The following is a 20,325-nucleotide window of genomic DNA, read 5'->3' on the forward strand; positions in this document are numbered from 1 at the left end:
ATTAATAGCCCTAGAAATGTTGCTTGTTAAAATAAAAATGCAGAGTCTAAATGAAGCTGATAGTTTTTTTTTTTTTTTTGAGATGGAGTTTCACTCTTATTGCCCAGGCCGGAGTGCAATGGTACGATCTCGGCTCATGGCAATCTCTACCTCGTGGGTTCAAGCAATTCTCCTTCCTCAGCCTCCCGAGTAGCTGGGATTACAGGTGTGCACCACCATGCCAGCTAATTTTTTTACTTTTTCTAGAGACAGGGTTTTGCTATGTTGGCCAGGCTGGTCTTGAACTCCTGACCTCAGGTGATCCACCCGCCTTGGCCTCCCAAAGTGCTGAGGTGTGAGCCACCATGCCTGGCAGCTGATACATTTTATAAATTTCAACCAGCAAAAATATTCATACCATCAATTCTCTTTTAAAATCTGTGGCAATACATTAATCTTGAACTCTGGATACCCAGATGGGTAGTGCTCTAAGGCCTAATTACTTAGCTTATGGCAGCTCCTCTACCAAAAGGGAGAGAAAATGGACTTATTGTACGCGCGCGTGTGTGTGTGTGTAAAACTTGTAACCATATTATTCTTCGCAATAACATTGAAAGGAAGAAAGTCTTAGAGAGCATAGGTTGAATTTAGAGGTAAAGAGGTACCTTCATAATTTAAAAATGCTTTATCTTAATTTTTTTCTCTTAGAAATATTTAAATCTTGATAATTTTGAATTTTGTTTGATATTAGCTTATATTCTATATGCTGATGCCATTCTGAACATATACCATCAATTTTAAACCTCAGTTTGTATTCTTTAATAAGAAACACATAGGAAGTATTTTTTTGAAACAAAAATTATGATGTTATCAGAGAACTCAGATTTAAACTTAAAACTATTGGGAATGTCAAGAAAAGGAGACAAGATGACTTAAGAGGCGAAGATCCCTTCAGCGGGCTCTAAAATGTCTTAGAACTATGCCAACAACTTCTAGATGTTTCTAGCAGTTAAGTGTATCTTTGGAAGAAAACTGTTTTCAGTGTTTTTTATCCCAATATGTTTTACCTTTTATAAACAAGGCTATGGTTTTATTCTTTCTACTTTTTTTTCTTTGAGACAGAGTCTCACTGTCACCCAGGCTGGAGCGCAGTGGCACAATCTCAGCTCACTGCAACTTCCACCTCCCGGGTTCAAGCGATTCTCCTGCTTCTGCCTTCTGAGTAGCTGAGGTTACAGGCATGTGCCACCATACCCAGCAAATTTTGTATTATTAGTAGAGACAGGGTTTTGCCCTGTTGACCAGGTTGATCTCGAACTCCTGACCTGAAGTGATCCTCCCACCTCGGCCTCCCAAAGTGATTACAGATGTGATCTACCTCGCCTGGCCCTTTTTACTTTTTTAAAAAGGTTTTTTTTTCTTCGGACTTTGCTAGGAAATCTAGCTTTGTTTCTGCAATGAACATAGACACCGAGCATTCTATTAGCCTATAGAGTAACTATAACTGCTGTTGACTTGCCCCCTAGTCTCACAAGTGTAATATTGCTATGAGTTGTCTGTAAAATAAGTAGTTTCAACTTTAGGATTTATACCTTTTTTTGTACTTGGCTAGATTTTCTTTGCAGAAAACTTTGTGCTCTTCAAATAGCACATCTAAACTGCATTAAATGTTTTTCTAAATGGAACATGTTTTAGGCTTTTCTAGAATTTTGCACTTGTTTTCTCGTACCTCAGGTTCATCAGAGAACTCTTTTAACTAAAAATTTTTGCTCCCTTCCCTCAATCGTGATATATCCTCAGATGCCTTTTCTTAATGTTAGATGTAGTACTTAAATGAAAAGTAGTACCCTTCCCTCCCTACCAGCACCATCATCATACTTTCCCCGCTTGAACTTGGATGTGCTTGAAGGTGTTTAGGTATATTTATTTTTTATCTATTACTATGTAACAGTGGACCCTAAAGTTTAGTGACTTAATAGGGCAATTCGTTTATTTGTTCGGATTTCTGCGGGATGGGATTGGGGCCAGGGCTCACCAACTATTCGGTTCTGCTCCAGGTGGCATCATCTAGAATTACTTGGCTCCATTAAGTTGGTGGCAGTCATTGAATGGAATGTCCAAAAGGCTTTTCTCATACATCAGGCACCTCAGTGTCTCCACCAAGTGGCCGCTTCCTCTCTATGTGGATTGCTAGGGCCTCCTCACAGCATGCTGATTCCAGGGTAACTGGATTTCTTACATGGTGGCTGGGTTATAAGAGGGAATATTCCAAGAAATACAAAAGCAGGAACTACTGGTTTCTTAAGGCCCTGCCTTAAGTTACACAGTGTCACTTCTGTCACATTCTCTTGGTCTTAGATGGTCACGTGGCCAGGTCAGTTTCTTGAGAAAAGGAAAAAGGAAAAAGAATGGCAAAGAATTTTTTGCTATTTTTAATTCATCTCAAGACATAATTGTTTTTACCTTTGGGCATAAGTAGGATCAGTCTTGGTTAGAGCCACAAAGAAATTAAGAAGGTAGCTACCCTAATTTCCCATTTCCAAAAAAACCTTTTTACATTTAAATGTTTTGGAAATGTTTCTTACATGTTTAATTTATAATGTATAGTTTTTTTTTTTTCTCTTGAAAAGCTATTAAAAAAAATCTATTGCCACATCTTATTGGTGGTATCTTAAAATTGCAACAACAAAAAAATTGTTTTCTTCTCAGTTCCCAAATTGGAGAGGGGAAAGGAGGAGAGAAATTTTACTTTAGTATGATTACTATTAGCAATGGTGATTCTAAAATTCAGATGAAGTCCACATAATAGATTAAAGTTTAGGTGAAATAAGAATGGGCCCAGAAAGTTGAGTGTAAAGTAGAATTTAGCAGTGGCTAGCTTAGAGCTTTAAAGAAGAGCAGAGCTTTTTATCTGTTTAAATCATCCTACAACAGAATTCAAGAGGAAAATGTAACTTGCTGAGAAATTCTATGTATAAGGAGTTTAAGGAAACAAAGTATATGAAGTTTTATGTAGGTGTTCATCACAGAATTATTTGTAAAAGTATAATAAAGTCTGAGTCAATAAAATAGAATTTATTAAGTAAATTATTATTAATCCATGTCTAACAACTACTACTTAGTTGTTAAAATGATGAGTTAGGAAAAGCTTTACAGGGAAAGATTGCATGATATAAGAAAGATGTTAGAAAACAGCATGTGTATTCTAATCCAGTGTTTGTGATTATGTAGCATGCATGCATAGCCTCTCTCTCTGTGTGTGTGTGTGTATGTGTGTGTGTGTGTGTGTATGTGTGTGTTTGCAGATAAGACACTTGGAAGGATATATGCCAGCATGCTAATAGTTATCTGTGGGTTATAGAGTTGCAGATTATTTCCATTTTTTCCTTTATACTCTTACTATTTTTTAAAAAGCAAAATTATGTATATGTACGGAAAAGAAGGGCTACTACTAAAAAGAATATAAGCCACACATGAGATTGAATTTTGTTTTTATATGTATAATACATTTAGTCTTCAGATAGGATTCCATTGAGGGATAATTTTCCCACATGGAAGGAGAGGCATCTGGAGTGCTTGGACCCTGCATTCACATATTTAGGGAAAGAACCAGGAACTGCTAGTGTCTGGCCATATGATGTTGCCACATCACCATTCTTATGTATGATTACTATCACAGCACTTTTGATTTCTAAATTCTTAGAGTTGTCTTTCTTTGACCATCAACTCCAGCCTATTTGAGGCTTTAAAATCTGGCTACTACAGTATTTTATACCAGGAACACTGAATCATTCAGACCTGAGCTATCCCTGAAGTATACTATTGAATCTATAAAAGTGTACCTTTTATAGTTGAAATTTATTTTGAGTTATTTACTCTTTCATCATAAACCAGCATTTTTAAAAAGATCTATGTTTTTTAGTTTAGAGTTAAAATGTGTAAAATGATTTATTAAATGTGTTAATATAACATCTAAAATGTACAGGTGAAGGCTTTTTTATCTCTTTTGAAATGTATATTGATAATGTTCTTTTGTTTCTTTTATTTTACAGAAATGTATTTTCTTTTTATTTTTTAACTAAGTTACTGGTAATTAAATATTTGGTGTGTCTGAATTGTAGTGCTACACAATTTATTTTAAATATTATACTTCTATATCAACTTACTTTTGTTCTAAACTAATTGGAATAACTTTAAATGATCTCTTGCAAACCCAAAAGTGTGTGTCACAGAAACAGATGATAATTGTATTACTTCAACAAACAAAAAACTTTGTGGCTATCCCATCTTCAGTACTAGCTAGTTATAATTTTTCTTATTTAAAAATGGATAATATAGAAGCAACAAAAGGTTGGGGTTGATAGTGTTGTAAAAACTAAGGAAGAAATAAATTTTTGTGTAAACCACCAGTTTGTAAAGATCATATTTCTGAATAGCCCATTATGGAGATGGTGAGACATCTCCCAGTTTAATGCCACACCTGACTTTCAGGGAAAGCAAGAGATTTACATAATCAGATTTGTGTATCAGAAATACTATTCTGGGTTAAAGGAATATAAGATTGGAAGAAGTTAAACTTCTTAGGAAGCTGTTCCATAATTTTGTTGTAGGATATTCTTATTGCTGCAGGCAGGAATAAAGTGAAGGAGGTAGGTCAAGAGATATTCGAAAGGTAGAATTGACAGGATTTGGAGACTATGTGAGGTAAAGAGGGAAGGACGAGGAAGATGCTCAGTTCAGCTGTTTGGTTTCAGCAGCTAGGCAGATGATGGTGCCATTCATTGAGATAGCCATTATAGAAGGAGGGAAAGGAATTTCTTCCAATAAAGTATCTTTGATGTAGTGTTTTACCCCTGTGGAAAGTGGAAAAGTGCTGTCCCTTAACAGCTTGAGGGAGGGCATAGCTTATTTGAGAAAGTTTAAGCAGGAAGGAGAATTCGTGACCCTAATTCCTTTCTGTATTGGTAATTGAAACTGTTTCCTTGTTTTTCCCTCCCGCTCCTCCTGGCTCATCTGTTTGGATAAGCTTGTCAGCTCCCAACGCATTAATAAATGGAGCTTTTTGGACATCTGGACTTACGGGTACAGCAGCGTAAAGATCAAGAGATATGGTAGCCTGTATCCCTTAGTTACAGATTTTGTAATCTTTAGACAATCCTTACTGCATTTTTGCACAATTCCCATTGTTTTCTTGGGGGACCCAGAAATACTTGATTTGACTGTGGCTAGCATGGTAATGACACATTTTTAAGGATCAGATTTTATAATTTTTAACTTAAAATTGCTTAAATATTACTATCTTCATGGCTTATTGACCATGGATTTACAGTCTTAAAGGTGAAAGCAAATGTCTCCAAGAATGATTGTTGATTCTGAAATATGCCCCGATGTTTCCAAAACAAACTTACGTGGTGCTTATATGTATGACATATCCATTAGAATGTGTTTCAGGCTACAATAAAACAGAGAAAATAGCACAGAGAAAATACTTAATATTTTGTGAGGTCTTTTACATTTAATCATAAAATTTTATGGCTAATTATACTTTTGTTTTGCCTTGAAGATAATACATAAAGTCCTATTTTTCTTAAAATTTCAGATAGAAAATGCTGCTGAAGAACCTAGAGTCTTATGTATAATACAAGATACTACTAATTCAAAGACAGTGAATGAACGGATCACTTTAAATTTACCAGCATCTACTCCAGTCAGAAAGCTCTTTGAAGATGTGGCCAACAAAGTAGGCTACATAAATGGAACCTTTGATTTGGTGTGGGGAAATGGAATCAATACTGCTGATATGGTAAAATCCTAGACTTAAGCTTTTAAAAATGTTATTATAGCCATTGTTGTTGCTACTAATGATAATGTTAAATCCTGGAACTCTTTTTAAATCATAAACAAAAGTATAACAACTACAGTAAGAGCCTATGTGCAGCTCAGTAATTGGATCCTTCATCTTCCTTTGCCTCCATTCTGGATTTAACATTTGCTTGTCCTAAAGTTTACATAATGTCATTTCGTCAGTTTTTTCATTCATGAAAGGTGACTCTCATAATATTGTCTCAACTAAATATTCAGTAATATTGTCTATATTTGCTGAGCAGAATGATGATCATCGTATGTTTTTCCATGGTAAAAGATTGTAAAATCATATTTTATGATCTGATTTTTGGAAAAGAAGAAAAAATATTCATAGTAAGAAAAATGGAATCGTATATGCCTGATACATTCCAACATTAACCAAGATTATCTCTTGCTGACTTTTATTTCTTTTTATTTGTGTGTCTATGTGTATTTCTGGGCAACTTTTTTTATATGTTTATTTTTCTTTGTATGGACATGTATAGCTTTTGACTTTTGACTCTCAAGCTTAAAAACATTTTTAACGACTACAGTCTTCTCAGATCTCTTTGAGGGTATACTTTCTAATTTTAGTATTCTGTTCTATTAACTGTTTCTTTAAGTGTTTATCCTTTATCCATTGTATTTAGTTTCTCTCTTTCATGGTGTAGCATTTCTTTAAATATTTAGTGATTCTTACTTTCTGCTCATTTTTATATTTGATTTGATATACTTCTCTGTGGATGCTGATTGAACTTACCATATTCAGTTCTTGGTGGTTGTGGAAAAAGGGTGGGACATGCTGCTAGATGTGATGTGTTTATAATTTGTTCTGGGGTTGACTGGTTTCTGACTCTTTAGGGTTAGGAGTTGATCAGTACCTAGTTAGACAGCACTGCACTGCCTCTCTGGTCACAGTGCCCACTCTTTACCCTGACAGGAAATAGGCACTGCTGTCTGCTGCATAGTCCAAGGAGAAAAAGAGAGGAGATACCAAACTGATCAGAATGCCTTTTCCCACTTGCTCACTTTTAACTGTTTCCTGGCCTCTACGTCTTGACCTTAGTCTGAAGTTCCTTACTACCTTTATCCCCACAGTAGTCTTCTCTTATAGGATCTTGAGGCTATGGTTCCCTTTAGTTTTATTTTTCCATAGATCTGATCCTGTCTGTTTTCTGTTTTTTAATTTCTCAAAATTTTTGATTTGCTAAGCATGCTTTTTTTTTTTTTTTGACATTTTATGGACTTTTGGGGAGGATTATTGGGAGACATGTACTTAGGTCATCATTTGACCTAATTTTGTATTAATGTTTACTACCAAAATAAACAATTGCAATTACTAAAAAAATTTCTAGGAATCCTTGATAGACATCTCTCCTTGGGCCATTTTTATAAGGGCATTGATCCTATTCATGAGGGCTCCACCCTTAAGACCTAATCAGCTCCTAAGGCCCCACCACTTAATATCATTGCATTGGGGGTTAGGTTTCAGCATATGAATTTTGGGGAGACATAAATCTGCAGAACATAGCAGAGGCACTGATCATTTTTGCCTGGGATTGTGGTTAAGGAAGGAGACCACTGAGTTGGATCTCATCTGCATTATTAGAATAATATTCTAGATAGTCTTTTTTGTTTCCTTTTTCTCCATCCACCCTACATAATAGTTAGAATTATTTTCTATCATCCAAAATTGTAGCACTTACATCACCTTCTAGTTCAGTAACCGTCTATCACTGTTCATTGCCCACTGATTAAAAATCTCAGACAGGCTACTATTGGCTCTGTAAGGCTTTGCTTTATACTCTGAAATCCCAGATACTGCATTGATTTATTTTCTTAACATAGATTTCCATATTTTTCTGTCTTAAGTTTTCCAGGAAAATACCTCTAACAGTCAATGAAGTTGAATGTGTATCCCTATGGTATTTGGAGTACATATTTTAAGTTGGTTCCACAGGAGAATCAGAGATGTTTGATGTTGCCTGATTTGCCCTTAAAATCATATTATACTTTTTATTCCATAATATATTTGTTTTTTTAAAATATAGAACTAATGTTTTAAACTGAAATTAACCAGTAAAATTGGTAGTCAGACAAGACATAGAAAGATAAACAATATTTAATGTGAGACTTTGAATAGTTTCTGGTACATCACCACATAATTTCTAGTGTTGTCCTTTTTCAGTTTAAAGGATAGTTCTGTACTGTCCTAGGTGTCTTCCCAGGTCCTATTCATCTTTTACCCTTAAAAAGCTTTACTCGATGTTTCCTCATGCTGCTTTAAATGTAATTGTTTTCTCTTTGACCTCCTATCCCCTTTGGCTAAGCCACTTGTCATAGTTCCTTTTTGTTATAGGTATTATTCATCTATGTCTTTCCATTTCCAATGTAAGCATTTTCATGACAGGAACCTCGTGTAAATTTCGTATCCTCCATAAACATTCCTTCTGGGCATTCAAAAAGCATTTGTTAAATTATCTTCCACAATAGCTTTAAATAGCTGTATGTCAGGATTACCTGTTACTCTTTCTTTAGCTATGACTGTACTCAAGAGCTCTGTTTCTGTATTTTTATTTGCCTCCTGTACATTTCTACAAATATGACTACTTTCTCCTGCTTACTGCATAGTGCTGAATGGATACCCTCAGAAAACTAAGCCCATTTAGCTACCCACCACCTTGTATACAGACACTTATTGAGGTAAAACCCCTGTGTATTTCAGCTATATCATCTGATCATGTCCCACCAGTGACTTGAAGGAACCCAGCAATCCCTTTCTTCTTTCCATGTGGCTTCTTTCAGCTTCCGGTTTTCTGTGTCCTGTTTTTCTTGTGGATTGATAGATGTTAGCCAAAATTAATAGGTAGAACATATATTCGCTATTTTATTTACTTAACACGTCTTTTGCACTGTGTTTATAGTATTCTAAGCTCTGTACAAATGTAATCTTTTTTAATCCTTATATTATTAACTACTCTATGAGGTAGGTGCTACTACACCCTCATAGGTGAAGAAACTGAGTCATGGGGAAGTGAAATAACTTTCCAAAGTTACATAGATAGTAAGTAGCGGAATCTCTTACGGTTAATTTTTTTTGTCCTCAGTACCTGCACTTTTATACAATGTTAATTAGTGTTAATTTCCTAAGAAATAAAGACATTTTCATAAAATGAGTATAAGGAGACTCTGCCCATGTCTTTGAAACATTAAAAACATTTCTTAATGCAACAAAATAGTTTTAAAGATATTTACCTCTGCTCCCTCATTTTTCTCTATAGTGGTCTGGAGTGAGTGAATAGGGCTTGGGGCATAGAGAGTTTCCTCTCTCATCCACCAAGTAGAGTATATTAGAATGACAGCTAGAGTTGAAATTGCCCTACCATATAAGTTAGGTGAAGACTTGAATCTTAGATGTTTAATTTTCAAAGGTCTGATCACAATCACTTCCATACCCCCTGGGTCCTCTGAATCCTAGCGGTACATTTGAAATAGGTATCATTTACTAGGAGAGGCTTTTCCTTAAGGAGTCTTTCTAAAGGCTATAATATATACTGCATTAGTTTTATTTTTGTTACATTACATAATTATGTTACATAATTATTTTGGTTGGGTTGCTTAGTATGTTGCTTATCTGGTATTTTTCATCATATTTATATATCAAAACATTTTGGTTTTTAGTTATGTAAAATTATCTTTGGTCAATTTTCATGAAACTCCATTAAATATCATATTGCATATATTGTATAGAACATGGAGAGAAATGTTTATAGATTCTTTTTATGTGTATGTAGTACTTAACACTCTTAACTTTCACCTTTTCTCTTTTTAGTTTTTTAGATGTTGAGGAATGTGAGTCTCTGGGATACCTATCAGTATATGCATTGTTACTGGGCTTAGCTATCCCAATTAATGAATAAATGAGTTAATTCCAAGCCTACATGAACAGAATTTTACCAGATCATTGCTAAACAAATACTATTTAAATGTAGATATGTGTCCATTTATAGATTACTTATTTTATGTTTCTCATAATCTGAAATATTATGCTTTATGTCCATAGGCGCCACTGGATCATACCAGTGACAAGTCACTTCTTGATGCTAATTTTGAGCCAGGAAAGAAGAACTTTCTGCATTTGACAGATAAAGATGGTGAACAACCTCAAATACTGCTGGTAAGCTACTTAGAAAACCCTGTATTTATGATTTTTATGCACTGTCACCTACTACTTGAGGAGGCAGTTTCCTGAAGGAAATAAGATGTGTTTTGTAATTTGTGTAATATATTAATATTTTTTAATTTTCTGTTGGTTTGTTATAAGTGTGTAGAATAACATAGTTACTCTGGACATCCATAGCAACATTATTTGTGTATACAGACTGTATATAGACCGTAGTCTGTTGCCACGTTGGATTTAACATATACTGCTATCTTCAAGACCACTGGCACACCAGGGATGGGGGTGGGTCTAGGATAAGTCAAAGTGCCACAAGGATCTCCTGTGTTTCAGTAGTGACCCTTCCTTTGTTTAAGCATTTGCTTGGTTGCTGTAAATCTTCGGTGGTTTTCGTCTGGTTTTTCAGTATCTATGAGAAGGTCATTTCCATTCTCACTTCCTCCCCTAACCTGCCACCTTTTTTGGAATGATTGGTGTATACATTACATGTTTCATTTCTATTCTTTTAATACTTATCCCAATTCACATTTCAGTGAACTTTCCTGTTCAGCCCAATTGCCTTAGAGAGATCTAATGCAGTAATTCCCAATTTGAGGGCTATTCCACCAGAGATTTTTTTTTTTTCTCTCAGTCCATTGTAGAGGACATGAGTTAAAAAAGAGTAAGAGGGAGGGATCGAGATGGCTGATTAGAAACAGCTGCGGTCCACAGCCCTTATGGAGAGGAATGAAAGGGGCGAGTGAATACAGCACATTCAATTGAAATATCCAGGTTCTCGCATTGTAACTGATTAGGCAAACAACTGGACTCGAAGAGAATGAAGAAAAGCAGGGTGGGGCGATGGCCCACCCAGGAGAGGCACAAAGCCAAAGGAATCCCCACTCCCAGCCAAGGGAAGTTGTGAATGATTGTATGACTCTGCCCGGGAAACCACGCTACTTTCATGGATCTTTGCAACCCTAAGATCAAGAGATCCCCTCAGGAGCCCACGCCACCAGGGTCTTGGGTCCTATACACAGAGCTGTGTGGAATCTTGGTAGAGCAGCCACTTGGGCACACATAAAGACCCAAGAGTTTTACACACTCCGACCCCAGGATCCCCAACAAGGTGGGAAGTCCATCCATATATATACCCCTAGGAAGGGGGCTGAATCCAGGGATCCAAGCAGCATTGTTCTGCGGGCCCCACTTCCACAGCACCTCACAAGCTAAGACTCACTGGCTTGGAATTCAACAGCAACAGGCTGGAGTCTGCCCAAGATGGGATGGAGTTCCCGGTGGGAGGGGTGGCCACCATCTCTGTGGTTCCATTGACTCAGTCATTCCAGCTGCTGGCTTTGAAGGATTCAGATGGTCTGGACCAGGAAGGATTTCCCCCAGTGCAGCACAGCTGCTTTGCCAGATCGTGGCCAAACTGCCTCTTTAAGCTGGACCCTGATCCATTCACCCTCACTGGCTAGGAGCTCCTTGCAGGGACTTCAGTCACTCTAGCCAGGGTTATACAGACAGAGCTCTAATCTCTCCCTGGGATGGAGCTCTGGGTAGGGGAGAGGGGAGGCCACTGTCTCTGTGGTTTGGTTGACTCAGCCATCCAGCCTGCCAGCTTTGGAGAGTCCAAACAGTTCAAATGAGGAAGGGTCCCCACACAACGCAGCACACCTTCTCTACCAGAAGGCAGCCAGACTGCTTTAAGCATGTCCCTGATCCTGTTCCTCCTGACTGGATGAGACCTCCGAACGGGGGTTTCCAGCAACTTCCTACAGGTACATTCAGGCCAGCAACAGGTCAGGACCCCCTGTGACAGAGTTTCCAGAGGAAGGAGTAGATGGCCACCTTTGCTGTTTCACAGCCTTCACTGGTGATACCTCCAGGTATGGGAAAAACTGAGGCAACTACGGCCTGGAGTGGACTCCCAGCAAACTGCAGCAGCCCTGCGGAAGAGTGGCCTGACGGTTAAAAGTAAAACAAACAAGCAGAAAACAATAACAATAATAACAGAAAAGACCCCACACAATCCCTATTCAAAGGTCAGCATCCTCAAAGATCAAAGGTGGATAAGCCCACAAAGATGAGAAAGAGTCAACACAAAAATGTCGAAAACTCAAAAAACTGGAATGCCTCTTCTCCACATGACCTCAGTGCCTCTCCAGCAAGGGCACAGAACTGCTAAGGCTGAGATGGCTGAATTGACAGAAGTAGGTTTTAGAAGGTGGGTAATAACGAACTTTGCTGAGCTAAAGAAGCATGTTGTAACCCAATGCAAAAAAGCTAAGAATTGTGATAATACAGGAGCTGACAGCCAGAAGAGCCAGTTTAGAGAGGAACATTACCAACCTGATGAAGCTGAAAAACACACTAGAAGAACTTCACAGTGCAATCACAAGTATCAATAGCAGAATAGACCAAGTAGAGAAAAGAATCTCAGAGCTTGAAGACTGTCTTTCTGAAATAAGACAGGCAGACGAGAATAGAGAAAAAAGAATGAAAAGGAATGGACAAAACCTCCAAGAAATATGGGATTATGTAAAGAGACCAAACGTACAGCTGATTGGAGTACCTGAAGGAGACAGGAAGAATGGAACAAAGTTGGAAAATATGCTTCAGGATATCATCCAGGAGAACTTCCCCAATCTAGCAAGACAGGCCAACATTCACATTCAGGAAATGCAGAGAACCCCAGTAAGATATGCCATGAGAAGATTAACCCCAAGACTATAATCATCAGACTCTCCAAGGTCAAAGTGAAATAAAAAATGTTAAGGGTAACCAGAGAGAAAGGCCAGGTCACCTACAAACAGACAAACAGTAGACCTCTCAGTGGAAACCCTACAAGCCAGAAGAGATTAGGGACCAATATTCAGTATTCGTAAAGAAAGGAATTTCCAACCCGGAATTTCATATCTGGCCAAACTAAGCTTCATGAGCAAAGGAGAAATAAGATCCTTTTCAGACAAGCAAGTGCTGAGAGAATTCATCACCATCAGGCCTGCCTTGCAAGAGCTCCTAAAGAAAGCACTAAATATGGGAAGGAAAAACCATTACCAGCCACTACAAAAATGAAGTACACAGACCAGTGACACTATTAAGCAACCACATAAACAGGCTGGGAAAATAACCAGCTAGCATCATGATGACAGGATCAAATTTGTACATAACATTACTAACGTTAAATGTAAATGGTCTAAATGCCTGAATTAAAAGGCACAGAATGGCAAGCTGAATAAAGAGTCAAGACTCATCAGTATGCTGTCCTCAAGAGACCTATCTCATGTGCAAAGACACACAGGCTCAAAATAAAGGGATGGAGGAAAATTTACCAAGCAAATGGAAAACAGGAAAAAGCAGGAGTTGCAATCCTAGTTTCTGACAAAACAGGGTTTACACCAACAAAGATCAAAAAAGACGAAGAAGGGCATTACATAATAGTAAAGAGTTCAATCCAACAGGAAGAGCTAACTATCCTAAATATGTATGCACCCAATACAGGAGCATCCAGATTCATAAAGCAAGTTCTTAGAGACCAACAAAGAGACTTAACACTGCCACACAATAACAGTGGGAGACTTTAACACCCCACTGACAGTATTAGACAGATCATTGAAACAGAAAATTAACAAAGATATTCAGTACCTAAACTCAGCTCTGGATCAAGTGGACCTGATAGATATCTACAGAACTCTCCACCCTAAAACAACAGAATATACATTCTTCTCATCACCACACGGCAGTTACTCTGAAACTGGTCACATAATCAGAAGTAAAACACTCCTCAGCAATTGCAAAAGAACTGAAATCACAACAGACTGTCTCTCAGACCACAGCACAATCAAACTAGAACTCAAGATTAAGAAATTCACTCAAAATCGCATGACTACAAATTGAACAACCTGCTCCTGAATGACTCTTGAGTAAATAATGACATTAAGGCAGAAATCAAGAAGTTCTTTGAAACTAATGAGAACGAAGAGACAACATACCAGAATTTCTGGGATGCAGCTAAAGCAGGGTTAAGAAAGAAATTTATAGCACTAAACGCCCACATCAAAAAGCTAGGAAGATGTCAAGTTAACAACCTAATACTACAACTAAAAGAACTAGAGAACCGAGAGCAAACAAACCCCAAAGCTAGCAGAAGACAAGAAATAACCAAAATCAGCGCAGAAGTGAAGGAGATAGATAGACACAAAAAACCTTTCAAAAATCAACAAATCCAGGAGTTGGTTTTTTGAAAAAATTAACAAAATAGATAAACTGCTAGCTAGACTAATAAGAAAAGAGAGAATAATCAAATAAACAGAATCAGAAATGATAAGGGGGATATCAACACTGACCCCCACAGAAACACAAACAACCATCAGAGAATACTATAAACATTTCTATGCACATAAAGTAGAAAATACGGATAAATTCCTGGACACATATACCCTCCCAAGACAGAACAAGGAAGAAATTGAGTCTCTAAATAGACCAATTACAAATTCTGAAAATGAGGCAGTAATAAATATGACAGACCCACAGCCAATATAATCCTGAATGGGCAAAAGCTGGAAGCATTCCCCTTGAAAACTGGCACAAGACGAGGATGCCCTCTTTTACTACTCCTATTTAACATAGTATTGGAAGTTCTGACCCAGGCAATCAGGCAAGAAAAGAAATAAAAGATATTCACATAGGAAGAGAAGAAGTCAGATTATTATCTTTGTTTGCAGATGACATGATCCTATATCTAGCAAACCCCATTGTCTTATGATGTATTTTCATAAAATCAGCTTAAGCTGGTAAGCAACTTCAGCAAAGTCTCAGGATACAAATTCAGTGGCAGAAATTGCTAGCGTTCCTGTATACCAACAACAGGCAAGCAGAGAGCCAGGTCACTAATGAACTCCCATTCACAATTGCTACAGAAAGAAAATACCTAGGAATACAGCTAACAAGGAAAGTGAAGGACACCTTCAAGGAGAACTATAAACCACTGCTCAAATAAATCAGAGAAGACATAAACAAATGGAAAAACATTCCATGCTTATGGATAAGAAGAATCAATATCTTGTTAATGGCCATACTACGCAAAGTAATTTATAGATTCAGTGCTATTCCCATTAAACTACTGTTGACATTCTTCACATAATTAGAAAAATCTATTTTAAGATTCATATGGAACCAAAAAAGAGCCTAAATAGCCAACACAATCCTAAACAAAAAGAACAAAGCTGAAGGCATCATGCTACCCAACTTCAAACTATACTGCAAATCTACCGTAACCAAAACATCATACTGCTGGTAAAAGAACAGACACATAGACCAGTGGAACAAAATAGAGAACTCAGAAATAAGCCCACGCATCTACAACTGTCTGATCTTCAACAAACCAGACAAAAGCAATGAGGAAAGGATTCTCTATTTAATAAATGGTGCTGGAAGAACTGGCTACCATATGCAGAAAATTGAAACTGGACCCCTTCCTTACACCATAAACCAAAATTAAGACAGATTAAAGACTTGAATGTAAAACCCAAAACTATACACAACCCTAGAAGAAAATCTAGGCAATATCATTTAGGACACAGGTATGGGCACATATTTCATGATGAAAACCCCAAAAGCAATTGCACCAAAAGCGAAAATTGACAAATGGATCTAATTAAACGAAAGGGCTTCCACACAGCAAAAGAAACTATCCTCAGAATGACCAGACAGCCTACAGAATGGGAGAAAATTTTTACAATCTATCCATCTGACAAAGGTCTAATATCCAGAATCTACAAGGAGCTTAAATAAATTTACACGAAAAAAACAGACCCATTAAGAAGTAGGCAAAGGGCATGAACAGACATTTCTCAAAAGAAGATACACATGCAACCAACAAAGATGAAAAAAAGCTTAACATTACTGATCATTAGAGAAATGCAAATCAAAACCACAATGAGATACCATCCCACACCTGTCAGAATGGCAGTCATTAAAAAGTCAAAAAACAAAAGATGCTGGCGAGGTTGTGGAGAAAAAGGAATGCTTTTAAACTATTGGTGGGAGAGTAAATTAGTTCAATCATTGTGGAAGATAATGTGGTCATTCCTCAAAGACCTAGAGTCAGAAATACCCTTTGACCCTGCAATCCCATTACTGGGTATATAGGCAAAGGAGTAGAAATCATTCTGTTGTAAAGATACATGCACGCATATGTTCACTGCCGCACTATTCACAATAGTAAAGACATGGAATCAACCTAAATGCCCATCAATGATAGACTGGATAAAGAAAATGGGGTACATTTACACCACAGAATACTGTGCAGCCATAACAACTAACGAGATCATGTCCTTTGCAGGTAGATGGATGGAGTTGGAAGTCATTATTCTCAGGAAACTAACACAGGAACAGAAAACCACACACTACATGTTCTCACTTGTAAGTGGGAGCTGAATGATGAGAACACATGGACACAGGGAGGGAACAACACACACTGGGGAGGGAGGGAGAGCATCAGGAAGAATAGCTAAGGGATACCGGACTTAATACCTAGGTGATGGCATGATCTGTGCAGCAAACCACCATGGCACACGTTACCTGTGTAACAAACCTGCACATCCTGCGCAGGTACACCTGAACTTAAAAGTTGAAAAAAATAAAAATTTAAAAAATTAAAATGCCAAAAAAGATTAAGAAAACCTGGTCTGATTTACCTCACTCTTTTACAGGCTGAGAAATCTAAGGCTTTATGGACTTTTTCAGAATCCTTCTGTTTAATGACACTTTGCTCAGAAAAGATTGTTCTGTTTGATGCTTTTCATTTAGAAGTTTATTGTGAATAACAATGCCTGTCTGGACACTAGACAGTAATTAAACACAGTCCATCTGTACTGAAGCAGTAACAGAACATGTGCTCTGATCTTCATTAATTGCATCATTTATTTTTATGACATGAGAATTCGATTAGTCCAAGTGACATTGAAATCTAAAATAACTATTAAATTAGGGAACTCTGGATTCACAATACAGGGATTCATGTTTTTAAATGCATAAAAATTCTTCAATTCTGTCCCAATTGCTTGTGCCGTTTTTATGTCCCTTAATCCTTTTCAGCATCTTCCTTATTAAAATGAAGTTTCTTGTTAGAGACAGTAGGAAGCTATCCATCTCATCCAACAATAATTGTGTGTCCCGTGTGTGCTAGGCCTACCTGGCAAGGATGATATAAAAATGACTGATAGACTGTCATCAGGGAGTACAATGGTACTTTTGACTTATTAGTACCAAAAATCTTCTCTCATGTAAACAGAAAATTTGAAAGAAAATTTAGAAAGTAACACTTTGGAAGGGGACATAAGCAACTTTCCAAAGTGTTTTGTATCAGGCATCATTCAAACCTTCCTACAGGAAATGGTGAGTGCTGTTGTTTCAGCAAGATTTGCTATTTACTAACTATTTGAATATGTTACATTTTAGGAGGATTCCAGTGTTGGGGAAGACAGTGTTCATGACAGGTTTATAGGTCCGCTTCCAAGAGAAGGTTCTGTGGGTTCTACCAGTGATTATGTCAGCCAAAGCTACTCCTACTCATCTATTTTGAATAAATCAGAAACTGGTAAGATTTGTTGTTGTGTTTTCATAAAATCATAGGGCATTAGCTCCAAAGTAATCTTAGCAATTTCAAGCCTAATCCTCTTACTTTATGGATAAGAAAACTGAGACCAGAGCAGGAGTACTAGCTAGCAGCCACAAAGTTAGGAAAAGTATGTGGTTTACTTTTCCTTCAACCCATTGTTGTTTCTACTATGTTGCTGCTGCAACTATTTAATAATAACATAAACATTATCGAATATTATGTTTTGAAGGAAGACTTTTCTTTTTTTTTTCTTTTTTCTTTTTTTTTTTTGAGACAGAGTCTTGCTCTGTTGCCCAGCCTGGAGCACAGAAGCATGATAATGGCTCACTGCAGTCTTGAACTCCTGGACTCAATCAATCCTCCCACCTCAGTCCCCTAAGTAACTGGGATTATAAGTGTACTGGGCACAGTGGCTCACACTTATAATCCCAGCACTTTGGGAGGCCAAGGCAGGAGGATTGCTTGAGCCTGGGAGTTGGAAACCAGCCTGGGCAACCTAGCCAGACACCATCTGTTCAAAAATCAAAATAAAAAAATTAGTGGGGCGTGGTCGCTGTTGCTTGTAGTCCCAGCTCCTCAGGAGGCTTAGGTGGGAGGATTGCTTGAGCCCGGGAGGTCTAGGTTGCAGTGAGCCATGATGATGCCACTGTACTCAACTTGGGTGATTGATTGAGACCCTGTCTCAAATAAAAAAGAAAAAAAGTTCAAGACTTCTTTTTAATAATTTTCTATTTTGACTATACTCTTAAATTTTTAAAGTAGACTTCCTCCAGAAAGGAAAGTCTGTGTTGTCTACTTTTAACAGTACTTCCATTTTGAAGCACATGGGCCATGCTTATTTTATGGTTCTGTTGTATTATCTTTTAGTTTAATTGTGCTTGAAATGAATCATATCGTTTTGAAATTTCTGGTTTTTTCTGAATATGATTAAGCCTACATTTTTCAATTTTTTCACTTTATTGAGCAAGTAAAATGGCTTTTTTATGCAAAGGTTTATTTACATATAAGATTGTGTAATCGCTTAATGAATAAATCTTGATAAATTTACATATTATTTCATCTTAAAACAAATCTTTGCAATAGATAGTATGCATAAAATAATAGATAGTATGTTTTATGTTGAAGGAAATGGAAACTGGGGTTCAGAGAAGCCTTTGATTGCGTATCTCATTAATGGTGTTTCATGCTAAGTGTGGCTTCAGAAACTTAACTCTTAGAACTTCAAAACAGAGGTGATTTTAAATATTACATTACAAATATCAGTGTAAAAAGAACACTATAGTGTTACATTGCAGATTTCTTACTTTTAATTTTATTATGTTATAGAGATAGGGTCTTGTTTTGTCACCCAGGCTAGAGTGCAGTGGTAAGATCATAGCTCACTGCAGCCTTGAACTCCTAGGCTCAAATGATCCTCCTACCCCAGCCTCCCAAGTAGCTTAGTACTACAGGTGTGCACCACAATGCCTGTCTTTTAAATTTTTGTAGAGATGAGGTCTCACTGTGTTGCCCAGGCTAGTCTTGAAGTAATCTTTCTGTGTCAGCGTCCCAAAGCTGGGAATGCAGGTGTGTACCACAATGCCTGGCTTTTAAATTTTTGTAGAGACGAGGTCTCACTATGTTGCCCAGGCTAGTCTCGAAGTGATCTTCCTGCCTCAGCCTCCCAAGTAGCTAGTATTACAGGTAAAAGCCGTGGTGCCCAACTCCAGATTTTGTTCTAATGTCATCTGTAATCTTTCATTTACTATATTTTGTAATTAGAATTTAGAATAATTTCCTCATATGTAGTTATTGTGCAGCTTTAATGGTTTATTTGTTCTGGAAATAATAGTAAAACCTGATTATGTTTGGTAGTTAGGATCCTTTCTATCAGTAGAACTTTTTGTAGCAAACAACCGCAATACAAAAGAATACAAAATTATCTTTGATTTCAGATAATAGGAGATAATAAAACTGTTTCCCATTACACTATGTAGAGTAGTGATTCTCAGATTTTAATTTCTTTAAAAATTAATTTTGGGGATACTTGTTAAAAACGCAGATTCCGGCCGGGCGCAGTGGCTCACTGTTGTAATCCCAGCATTTTGGGAGGCCGAGGCGGGCAGATCACCTGGGATTGGGGTTTGAGACCAGCCTGGCTAACATGGTAAAACCCTATGTCTACTAAAAATACAAAAATTAGCTGGCCATGGTAGCAGGTGCCTGCAATCCCAGCTACTCGGGAGACTGGGGCAGGAGAATCATTTGAACCCACGAGGTGGTTGCAGTGATCTGAAATTGTGCCACTGCACTCCAGCCTGGGCAACAGAGCAAGACTCCGTCTCAAAAAAATAAAAAAGAAAAAATGTAGGTTCCAAGGCATTACTTCCCAAAATGCTAATACAGCTGCTCTGTAGTAGCCTGGAAGAAATTGCATTTTGTTTTAAATAAGCACCCTAGATTATTCTGAGATAACTGAAACACTGTGAGAGAGTTCCAGATTTAACAAATCAAGATTCTTGCGATATTTGCCTTGTCTTCTGACAATTGATTCAGTCATTTTTGCACCAAGTATTTACAGAACTCCTACTTTGTGCTGTGTACTAACTTCAACTTCCTGTGGCTCTCTGAGGCCTGTGAATTCCTTGAGACTAAGACATGCTTTTTAAAAACGCTCTTTCTTTGATTATACAAATATAATACATGTCATTGTCTTACTATAAAATAAAAAAGTGAA

The 20,325-nt window shown here is 37.3% G+C and overlaps 1 protein-coding gene across 3 annotated transcripts in view; it reads left to right on the forward strand.

The window, feature by feature from the left end:
• Positions 1-20,325, forward strand: part of USP47 (ubiquitin specific peptidase 47) — a 117,150-nt gene that overhangs the window by 32,663 nt on the left and 64,162 nt on the right. For 2 of the 3 annotated variants that reach the window (XM_011971489.1, XM_011971488.1), the window contains 3 exons: positions 5,579-5,782; positions 9,887-10,000; positions 17,450-17,588. In XM_011971489.1, the coding sequence (XP_011826879.1) occupies positions 5,579-5,782; positions 9,887-10,000; positions 17,450-17,588 (457 nt within the window). The remainder of the gene's footprint in view (positions 1-5,578; positions 5,783-9,886; positions 10,001-17,449; positions 17,589-20,325) is intronic. The other variant, XM_011971490.1, reaches the window with a different exon arrangement.

This window comes from Mandrillus leucophaeus, unplaced genomic scaffold, assembly GCF_000951045.1.
Source record: "Mandrillus leucophaeus isolate KB7577 unplaced genomic scaffold, Mleu.le_1.0 Scaffold1228, whole genome shotgun sequence".
Lineage (NCBI taxonomy): Eukaryota > Metazoa > Chordata > Mammalia > Primates > Cercopithecidae > Mandrillus > Mandrillus leucophaeus.